Raw genomic sequence first — 12240 nt, 5'->3', positions numbered from 1 at the left:
AAGATGCCTTTCACTTAAAACTATTGTACCAGTGATAGAAATCAAATTTGTGAACTAATTTACGTTGAATTGCTTTTGTCACACTTCTTTTTTTTTTTTTGATTTTCAATTCAGTTTCTCTTTATTGATTTTCATTTCAAATCTATACAATTATTAGCTGCCAAAATTTATTGTCTCAAAGACAAAATTCTTTCCTCTCTGCCTTCTTCTTCTTTCGACTGAAATTCACATTTCAGTCTATTTAGTAACCTTTAAAACGTTAACAGAATTTTAAATGTGTCGCGATGTGTTCTTTCCTCGTCAAATAAAAAGAAACACAAAACAAATACAAAATTAACAAAATTGTTATAAAAATTGGCACCTTTTTATACACAAGTTGTTAAATTCTCATCTGTTTGTATTTCTGCTACATTTTTAATTGTTTGAGTATTGATTCGATTTATTTGTAAGAACTTTTTCTATAGCGCATTTTTCTCTTTGAATATTAATTCTTAATTGTGTTTTAATGTTACATTAAGTAATTCCTTATTAGACGGAAGTCTATTATTTCTTTTTTATTTTGTAATTTATTATTGTTATTATTTCAAGTTTGTTTCCTTAATTTTTTGTTTAATTATTACTTTTTTTGGAAAGCTTCCAAGTAATTTATATTGCCTTTGTCATATTGGCTTAACAATGGAATACCAATGTTATTTTATGAGTTTCAAACAAATTTTCAAATTCTGAAAATGCTACAAACAATAAACTTAAGGCACACTTATTTGTAACTTATGTTCTCTATGAAATATTTTTAAGACCTTCACAAATGTACTTTAGCAGAAAATCAAGTTAAGGATATTATTTGTACAATTTTTGAGAATCTGGAATATATTAGATTCTAGAAATAAAATAATTTTATATTAAGGTTCACCTTAACTCTTGTCAGAATTTTAATTTGAAATTAAGGATTAATGTAAAAACTTAAATTAAACTTTATTGTTTTATACCCCTGTTTTCCATAGAGGAAAACAGGAGTATTGAAACTATGCAGATAATTCAAATTGAAACACGACTGTAACGGTTTATTTATTACAATTACAAGTAAACTTATACACCACATATGAAACCTTAATGCTAAGAACTAATCTATTTGCAAGGCTATAGGTGTCACACATTGGGAACAAACCGCTCTTTCTCTTTACGTGTCCGCAAATATGTTTTGGCACCTTTTTGTTAACGTAAAGTAGACGTTGCATAAGTGTGTGTTTAGCTATAGAATAGTTAGGGCTAAGCCATTAAACTTACGTTAGTTAAGATTCTGTTAAAATCTTAAAAATACCAAAGGTAACCGATATATTACGGTCTATGCGACGACATGGACCCGCAAAGGCAACTTTTGTCATAAACCATTACAATATTCAAATGGGAAACTTGAATAAAAAATTCGGCGAATAATGGTGCTAAAATCATCAAAATTCCAAATATAGGAAGGTACCGTTATATGGGGTTTATACGAAGACGAAGATCTGCACAGACAATTTTATGTCACATGCTGTAGCATCCATTACGAACTTAAAACACCAAATTTTAAAGAATTCCGGTGAATAATGTCACTAAAATCATCAAAATACTGTATTTCGGGAGGTACCGTTATATGGGGGCTATATGAAGACGTAGACTTGCACTGGCAATTTTCTGTCATAGGCTGTAGCATCCGTTACGAACTTCAAATACAAAATAATTCTGGTGAATAATGTCGCTAAAATCATCAAAATACCGATTATCGGGGGTAGCGTTATATGGGGGCTATACGAAAACTTGGACCTACATCACCCATTTTCAATACCAAATGATCTGCAGACATAATACACATTTGAGTAAAATTTTATCAACCTACTACCTTTCCTTCGGATGCTAGAGTGATTTCCACAGACGGATAGAAGGACGGACATCGCTTAATCGACATAGAATTTTATGCTGAACAAGAATATATGTATATATGTATATATATATATATATATATATATATATATATATATATATATATATATATATATATATATATATATATATATATAAAATGTATATTTCGGGGTGTTACAAACGGAATGACAAACTTAATATACCCTCCATGCTGTGGTTGAGTGTATAATAATAATTAAATTAATAAAACTGGTCTCAGGCTAGAACTGAAACTTAGTGGGTGTATTGTACGATCGTACAAATAATCTAAAGAATAATGGATAATCCAAAAGAATTTGAATTTGAAGAATTGAAAGAAACACTTAATCTTTAGGCAAAGACTTATTTCAGAAATTTGATAATAATTTATCGTGACTGACTAATTGCATCTTGAAATTAGGGTAGGCAGGGTGTTTTACACAAAGTTTACTTTACGCTCTCTTGTTTTATGTAAGAGTTCTCTACAATTACTTGTTTTTGAAAAAGAAGTGGGAGTTAAAATGCTTAAATTATAATAAGAGATTACTCAAAGAGTTAAATCCCGCACCAAAACCAAGAGAAGACAAAAAAATAACAACACTCACAAATATTTTGTTCGTTTGCTGATGTGGGTTGAGAAAATACAAATATTTTTTGTTTTAGCAAAGGTCGTCAAATAAGGAGGACCCAAATGATAGAATATACGATTCTCTATATCACTCCAGAGGCAAGATGGGCAAAATAATGAAATAGATTTTCTAAAAGAATATTGGAATAACTATCCTGCGTTGAATTTGAACTTATTTAGTAATTTTTGAGCAAAAATATAATCAAAAAAGCCAAAAAATAGTTTGTTGATGTTTTACTCATGACAGATAATAAGAGACAGCAACGCTAGCCTGCATGATTGCCCTTCTATGCTCTAGAGTATATACAAAAATTCCATAGATACTTTTCATTTAGCCTATGATGCACAAAATGAACATTGCGCTTGTGTATGTGAGAGAAACCAAAAAGCACGTAAAAATATCTCCCTTCTTGTTTTGGACGTTTTGTAGCAAGAATTTTAATTTAATGTTAGCAAAATTATCAAAAAACATTAAATATAAACTCCATATATTTATATTTTTCTACAAAAGCTATCTATAATTTGTTTTCTTAATGTTAACGGAGCAACAATGCGTGTATCCCCAAGCATGTCTACATTCGTTGAAGTCTAATCAACGACTGAGACCACCGCAAACGTACTGTTTTGTTCATCTAAGCATTTAGCATTTAAAATGCGAGCAATACTTTACGTTCTGTGTAAAAATTAAGAAAAGTAATGATGCAGTTTCATTAAGAAAACCCGTTTACTCATTCAAATACTCGTTTTCAAATTTACACATACGGCAATAAATTATGAATAGAACCCTTCACTAAACTATATCGAATATTTACTTTTGGCCCATTTAATGAATTTTTAGAGGGATTATATGCAGGCATTTCTCTTGGATCCTGATTTTAATTTAAATGTAAAAAAAAAACATTAAGTTCCACCTTAGGGTAAAGGAAACATTTTTAATATAAATGTATCTGTATTTAAGCGTATTTCACTTTAAACGTCATATACCAGTGAAACCGTTTACATAATGCAGTACAACTTATCAAAAAAACATAAAGTGAGTGAGGCGGTTGAATGGGGACCATACTAAAACGGGAAACTCTATGGACAAATTTATACATCAAGAATTGTCATCTACCACATCTTCTTAAATACCAAATATGAAAAAACTTCGCTTGTAAATGTGACTAGGATTATCAAAATACCGAATATAGGTGGGTATCGTTATATGTGCTCTGTAGGAAAACGTGGAAATAAATATTCAATGTTCTGTCGCTAGAGTTAGAACCCATTGTGAACTACAAATACCAATTTTTATTAAAATATCAGATATCGGAAGGTACCGTTATATGAGGCCTATACCAAAACGTAGACCGATACATACAATGTTTCGTCATACGAGCTGGAACTTATTATGACCCACAAATACCAATTTTTAGACAAGTCCGCGGAAATCAAAAGAATTATCTACTAACATCAGCTGATTGATAGCATTGATGGTTTGTGGCGGAAGTGTATATTTTCAAAAATGTCTTTCAAATATTTTAATAATTTGTCAGATAATTAGAATTTAACAGCGTATTATACCAACAAATAACTATTTTTTCGCCATTAAAATTCTAAATTTTATTCGATTTTGTCATGGTAGAATCAAGAAGGTAAAGCTATTTAAAATGAGAAACGGATTCCCATTTCTGTAGTGGGATTCTCTAACTAATTTTTGAGTTACCGACAAAAATCGGTAACTTTGAAACTCAAAATTATGATATAAAAGAGAGGTTAAAGTTGAAAACATTGGTATCTATCGGTAAGTCTTACCGACTGCTTTGATTTCGTCGCTAATTTACCGACAAATTTCGTGAATAACCGAAATTTCAAGCATTTTAATTTTACCGACTTTTGTCGGTAACACAAAAAATGAGTTCCAGAATTCCACTACTGATTTGTATGTATACAATGAAATTGTGAATAAATATTTTTACAATGAGATGTTGTCAAAAGAATAATTTTGTAAAAAAATGTAAACATATGATTGCATGACTTTACCTTCTTAGTTCTACCATGGATTTTATTAACAGTTTAAAAGTATTAGGAATAAATTTTGCGAATTTACTTTTTTTTTTTTTGAAATTTTTAGCTGGATGTGGTTTAATGCCATTTTTCAATAACTGTGAGAGAAATAGCTTTCCTTACAAGTTACTGAGTAATTTTTACTGGAAAAGTTATTGTCCAAACCTGATATAATACTTTGTTCCTCCGCCATAATTTCCTTAATCATTTTCTGCATCTTATTTAAAAAAGACGGAACCAACCTATTATCTGTGAATTTCTTTGTATAACTTCTCTTCGATTTTAATTAATACAATTTTTTCAATTTGAAGATCTTTATCTCGGGATATCGCTTGCTTATTGAATTAAACGCTTGTTTTGAAAATGTTATAAATCTGTTGAATGGCTTTTGAAAAGTTGTATGATTTATAGGGTATCATGGTGAAATGTGCTAGTATATGTGTCTGTATGTGAGTTTGTGACATGCGCTAAATGTTAAATGCTTTCAGAATTTATTAGATTTAGTTAAGCCTTAATTAAACTTCAAAATATAGTTGACAGCTATTTAATTGCTAATATAGGACGTTGTTTTGGGAATAAATTTCATTTGGAACCACAAGGCAACAAATTTTGATTATTTATGTATATATTTCTGTGATTCGGGAAGTGTATTGACTGTTTTTAAATTATGATTTTGGAATAAAATGTATGCAATTTTGATAAGATTGTCAGAGATAGTTATCGATAACATGCTTGTTATAATCATATTTTATGTACAGCTGTCATCATTAATAAACTCATATACTCCCTTCCTCTCTCTCTCTTTCTATGTGACATTCAAGAAGATCACGTGTGCTGATCTAACAGGGATATTATTAAAACAAAAATGTTGCATTATAAAATAAAGTAAACACTGTATTCAAATTTAAATTTAAAAACCCCTGGTAGTTAAAAGTGAAATCCCTTGCCCTTTCTCTTTTTTGTCTATTGCCAAAAGAGACACTCACACACACACACATTATTAACAATATCTTCAATTATATTTTTTCAAGAACAAAAGTAAAACTTTTTACTTCCTAATTTGTCATCCCAAGTAGGGAGCACACTGTGAAGTAAAATGCTCACATACAACAATAACAACAACAATTATATGAGCATGAGTAACTATAAAATAAGAAGAAAACAACAACAAACATTACAAATGTCCAACAAAAAAGAACTGTCAATACAACAAAACATTCAATTAATTAATATGCAAAAGATGTTGTAGGTTCCTTATTTCTTTTTATAGGCTGGGAATTATTCATAAAAATGATATGAATGGATTTTGTATTGGTAGTGGTGGTGGTGATTGATGGATTTTACTCACACACAAACATAATTTTTCAAGCAATGAGAATTGAATATGCATTTTTGTTAATTCTTTTGTTGCAGATAACCATCAAGAAGTGGAACAAAAGGGCATTTCCTTAAAAACGAACAAAGATCATCCTTGGTCATGATAACGCCAAGGAGTGTAGCAGCGGTTGGACTGCTGGTAAGTAATTTTAAATTTTTTACAAGTAATTTATAAATCTCTGATGCATATAATTAAAAAAATTCGAGAACTTCGTTTTTTATACGAAATTCATTGCTCTGTTCCAGAACCTACAAGAATCTACTAGTTTTGCAATTTTTTTCCGATGCCATAAAGGAAAAATCGGTTATCGTAGTAAAAACACCTCTGTAGCAGTGTCGTTGTGGAAAAAATGTTGCTGTGAAAACTATTTGTTAGTAGAACTTGAGTCAACATTGGTTTTGTTCTAGTCAGACCTCCGAAAAACTCGCTCGAAATCGAGTAAAAAGAGAAACTTGCCAGAATTCGAGCGGTAGCTCTAGTTTTAGAGTTGAATCAAAATTCACGATTTCTCAACGAACGTTGTGATGCGTTTGATGACCTAATTTTTGACTTGGCGCCATGTCGCCATTTTTGGCGTATTATAGAACAGCTAGTGATTTCCTTGGCATTTTTATTAGGCATTTTTATAGTATGCAGGGTATATTAAGTTTGTCATTCCGTTTGTAACACCTCGAAATATACATTTAAGACCCCACAAAGTATATATATTCTTGATCAGCATAAAACTCTATGTCGATTTAGCGACGTCCGTCCGTCTGAGGAAATCACTTTAGCTTTCGAACGAAATGACATTATTCACCGGAATTGTTTCAAATTTGGTATTTGAAGTCCGAAATGGATACTACAACCTGAGACAGAAAATTATTTTTGCAGGTCCACGTTTTGGTATAGCCCCCATATAACGGTACCATCCGATATTCGGTATTTTGATGATTTTAGCGACTTTATTCACCGAAATTGTTTCAAATTTGGCATTTGAATTTCGAATGGATACTACAGCCTAAGACAGAAAATTGTCTGTGCAGATCCACGTCTTCGTGGACGGTACCTCCCTATATTCGGTATTTTGATGATTTTAGCGACATTATTCACCGGAATTGCTTCAAATTTGGTATTTGAAATTCGTAATGAATGCTACAGTCTATGACAGGAGATTGTCTGTGCAGGTATAGCCCCTATTTAACGGTACCTCCCGATATTCGGTATTTTGATGATTTTAGAGACTTTATTCACCGGAATTGTTTCAAATTTTGGTATTTGAAGTTCGAAATGGATACTACAGCCTGAGACATTGTCTGTGCAGGACCACGTCTTCGTATAGGCCCCATATATCTGTACCTCCCTATATTCGGTATTTTGACGATTTTAGGTACAATACTCACCGAAATTGTTTGAGATGTCGTATTTGAAGTTCGTAATGGATGCTACAGCCTATTCGGTATTTTTAAGATGTTTTGAGAATTGCCAAATTCGTTCCAAATGGTGGAGGGTATTTAAAGTTCGGCCCGGCCGAACTTAGAACTTTTTTACTTGTTTGACATAATATTTAACTGCAGAACATAAAAAACTGCAATAAAGTCAAAGGCCATAACTTTTACATTTTGTTTAAATTTTTATGAATGAAAGCAAAAAATGTCGGAAAAAGCTTCAAATTTTAGAATAAGTTTAGATTTGTTCGAATTGGTCACTTTTGGCACGAATTATGTTGCTCTGCGGTATTTTGGTCCATTCCCGGCGAAGCCCTTGCTTGAGGTGATCGACACTTTGGTATTTTTTAGTTCCAACCTGGCTTTCCAAAATACTCCAGACACAATAGTCCAACGGATTGGTATCCGGAGATTTTGATGGCCATTGTGCGCTGGAAATGAAGCGAGCAACCTCATTTCGTAATCATTCTTGCGTGGCGCGTGTTGAGTACTGAGTTCTGGTCTGCAGCCAAAATGTTTGCGTGCCCAAGGCTTTCATACACCCTCCAGAATATTTTCGCGATGATAATCGGCATTTATTCTGATGCCACGGTCTATAATTACGAGCGGAGAGTGACAATCGGCTGTTATGGCGGCCCACACCATCACCATGGCCGGCGCTTTAGTTCTGGTGGCCAACGGAAGGTGCACATTTTCAGCTGATCTCCTTGGCAAGTAAACACGATCACTTCGTTGCTAGACAACGAATGTTTTCTCATCGGAGAAACCCAAATTCGGCAGTTCACAACTTTCGGCCAAGCGAAGCAACTCTTTAGCTCTTTTGAGTCTATTTTCTTTCTGTTGAAACTGGAATAATTTTAACAGCTGTCGGACGAGTGACATAGAAATGACAGCAGTCTTAAGACAAAGAAGGTTGCAGTTTTTTCATCTCACCCTGTACAAAATATCGATAGTATCATTCATATTCCTGTATTAAATTTTCTCTCTCATTCGCTTTCTTTCAGTTACTCTGCTCTAGTCCAATATGGGCTCACATACGCATTGAAGCGCCCGAAGAACACAATGCGCCAGCCTTTAAGCCTGAATTTTTACGTTCGGCTGTTGAAAGTGTCCCGGAAGAAGAGAATCCCGATGCTTTGAGTCGCTTTAGTTTGGCTCCAAGTTTTGGTGATGTTTTCTTGCCGCTGCGCAGTGCCGTGGAAAGTGTGCCAACGATCAATGCCCGCTCAGTGGCGGAGCTAAGAGAAGCTGCCTCTCCTCTAAGGCATTTTGTTCGAGATGCCGTCGAATCATTTCCCTTGGATGATGATGATTACATTGAAGAGGAGGAATATTCGGCTAGCATTCGAGATGCTTCCGTGGAGGAGGCAATGCCGGAAAATTTGGAATTAACTGAACCTGAGCCCGAACCGGATATGGATGTTGAGACGTTTCAAGAACCTGATGCCTGGTCGGTATCCGATAAATATGCTGCCTATATAATACCCAATCCGAATAATGATGATTTGCCGCAACCATACCGGGCCGATTCGCCATATCAGCAATTGGTTAAGGAAACGGATATTGCAGATCCCGAAAGTGTGGAAGATGTGGCCAAGGTACGTCAACAGTTGTTGGCCTATGGAGCCTTGGAGAATACTCGTTCACGTCTGCGAGATGATGTGGAAGATTTGGAGGACACTGACGATGGTTATAGCGATGATCAACCCTATGGTGCCTTGGCCCAGATTAAACAATCCCAGAAACCAAACAAGAATTTCAATTCCTCTCCGGAGGTCATGTGCTACGTTACCAATTGGGCATTCTATCGCAAGGCAGATGGTCAATTTGTGCCGGAGTATTTGAAGAATAAGAATTTGTGTACCAAGATCATATATTCTTTTGCCTCCCTGGATCCGGATCATTTGAATATCAAGGAATTCGATCCCTGGGTGGATATTGACAATCAGCTGTATAGCCGTGTGGTGTCCACTGGTATTCCGGTACTTATTGCCATGGGTGGCTGGACCGATTCGGCGGGTGATAAATATTCCCGTTTGGCCGGGGATGATATCAAGCGTCGTGTCTTTGCCTCAAATTTGGTGGGTTTCCTGCAACGCCATGGTTTCTCGGGTCTCCATTTGGATTGGAATTATCCCAAATGTTGGCAAAGTGATTGCTCCAAGGGTCCGGCATCGGATAAGCCCAATTTGACAAAGTTGTTGAGAGAAATACGCTCCGAATTTGACCGGGTCGATAAGAAATTGAAATTGGGTGTTGCCATATCGGGTTACAAAGAAATCATTACCGAGGCCTATGAATTCCCAGAATTGTCCAAAATTGTGGACTATATGACAGTTATGTCATATGATTATCATGGAGCTTGGGAGAAACAGACTGGCCATGTAAGTCCATTATATGGACGCAAGTCGGATAAATATCCTCAATATAATACCGACTACACCATGCAATTGCTGATGAAATTGGGCGCCCGCAAGGATCGCATTATTATGGGCATACCATTCTATGGCCAAAGTTTTACGCTGGAACGTGACAGCTCTCAGTTGCAGGGAGAAGGTGTGGCTGCCACCGGACCCGGTGAGGCTGGAGAATTTACCAAACAACCTGGTATGTTGGCCTACTATGAGGTGTGTCAAAGGATACGTAAACAAAAATGGTTAGTGGGACGTGATCCGGAACGTAAGTCGGGTCCCTATGCCATGCTGCGTAATCAATGGGTAGGCTATGAAGATCCAGCCTCGGTAGAGGCCAAGGCTCGCTATGCTGTGAACTCTGGATTTGCAGGTGTTGCTGCCTGGACCGTGGACCTGGATGATTTCCAAAATCGTTGCTGCAGTGAGGCTTTCCCATTGCTGATGGCCATCAATCGGGCCATGGGTAGACATAACTCAGAGCCGCCCAAACGTTCAGACTGTAGCCGGCCAGCGGTGCCAGCAACTCCAGTGCCACCGGTAATGACAACCGTTAGCAGTGATGGTTCTAGTTCGGGAGGTGGTATGATGCATGATCACACCACCAGCAATCCGGTGTGGCAATCGCCCTCAACCACCACCACGCAGAAGCCTTCCACAATCTGGTGGTCACCACCATCCTCAACCACCACCACAACAACAACGCGGCGCCCAACGCAACCTACCACCACAACGACAACCTCGAATCGACCTGCAACCACCCAAAAACCCACCACAATCCCAGCCCCAGCCGTGGTGAGACCTCAGGTATTCCCTGCTAAAAACTGCCAAGCGGGACAATTCTATCCCGACTCATATAATTGCAATAGCTATTACCAATGTATTGTGCCCGGAGAGGTTCGGCAACAATTCTGTCCCGGAGGTCTACATTGGAATGACAAGAGCAAGAACTGTGATTGGCCGGCGGCGGCTCAGTGCACCCCAGCCAAAAAGAAACCCACGACAACAGGAGGTAAGCCCAGTGCGAAACCATCAAACAAGCCTGGCACCAAACCTACCACCACGACGACGACAGTTAGCACTACCCGCAGACCGGTACCGGCATCCTGGACCAGTACACGGCCCACCAAACCCATTGCCACCACACGCAAGCCGTCTGCCTCGCAAAATCGTCCCTCTACCTCGGCGAAATGCAACGACGGTGAATACTACAGCCATCGCAACTGTGGCCAATACTACATCTGCATCAATGGCGTGCTGGTTCCCAACTCCTGTGGCGGTAATCTGCATTGGGATGCCATACGCAAGATATGCGATTGGCCGGAAAATGTAAAATGCGTTACGACCAAACGTTATTTGCGTATTGTCCAATCGAAATCCAGTCCTGAGGATCCCTGTAATGGCGAGGAACGGGTACCCTACCCCGGAGATTGTTCCAAGTATTTGTTCTGTCTCTGGAATCGTTTGCAAGCTGCTGATTGTGGACCGGGTTTACATTTCAATGCCGCCTCGGGTATGTGTGATTGGCCGGCAAGTGCCAAATGTTCGGCTGATGAGGGATCCAATGAGGGAGGTTCGAATGACTTGAATCCCGTCAAGCCAAAACCAGCACCCACCACCGCCAGACCCACAACCACGACCACCATGAGACCCACTTATCCCACTGATAAACCCAATCTGCAACCCCTGGATGGTTACTACAAAGTGGTCTGTTATTTCACCAATTGGGCTTGGTATCGCAAGGGCGCCGGACGTTACACTCCCGATGACATCAACACCGATCTTTGTACCCACATTGTGTATGGCTTTGCCGTGCTGGACTATTCCGAATTGGTACTGCGTACCCATGATTCGTGGGCCGATATTGATAATAACTTCTATACCCGTGTCAGTGGTCTCAAGAGCAAGGGTGTCAAAGTCAGTTTGGCTTTGGGTGGCTGGAATGATTCTCAGGGTGATAAGTACAGTCGCTTGGTTAGAAATCCCCAAGCTCGTGCGAAGTTTGTGAAACATGCCCTGGAATTCATGGAGAAATATGGTTTTGAAGGTCTAGATTTGGATTGGGAATATCCAGTATGCTGGCAAACCGAATGTAATAAGGGTGTGCCAGATGAAAAGGAGGGTTTCACAGCCTGGGTGAGAGAGCTATCGGAGGCATTTAAACCCCGGGGATTGCTTTTGTCCACAGCGGTTTCGCCTAGCAAGAAAATCATTGATGCGGGTTATGATGTTCCTCAACTGGCCAAATATTTCGATTGGATTGCTGTCATGACCTATGATTTCCATGGCCAGTGGGATAAGAAGACTGGTCATGTGGCTCCCTTGTATTATCATCCCGATGATGATTATGATTACTTTAATGCTGTAAGTTTTTGAGGGGGGAGGGATTTTTTTCCTTTTGAATGGCTAATTTATTGTACGATTTATTGT

General features: G+C 37.5%; 1 protein-coding gene across 1 annotated transcript in view; it reads left to right on the top strand.

Moving 5' to 3' along the window:
* LOC101894465 (probable chitinase 10) overlaps positions 1–12240 on the top strand; it is a 30078-nt gene that overhangs the window by 12483 nt on the left and 5355 nt on the right. Inside the window, exons 2-3 of the mRNA XM_005191702.2 lie at positions 6008–6110; positions 8404–12174. Of these exons, the coding sequence (XP_005191759.1) occupies positions 6072–6110; positions 8404–12174 (3810 nt within the window). The 5' untranslated portion in view covers positions 6008–6071. The remainder of the gene's footprint in view (positions 1–6007; positions 6111–8403; positions 12175–12240) is intronic.

This window comes from Musca domestica, unplaced genomic scaffold (genome assembly GCF_030504385.1).
Source record: "Musca domestica strain aabys unplaced genomic scaffold, Musca_domestica.polishedcontigs.V.1.1 7, whole genome shotgun sequence".
Lineage (NCBI taxonomy): Eukaryota > Metazoa > Arthropoda > Insecta > Diptera > Muscidae > Musca > Musca domestica.
The sequence above is the reverse complement of the archived record's forward strand: the minus strand, read 5'-3'. Positions and strand labels throughout refer to the sequence as shown.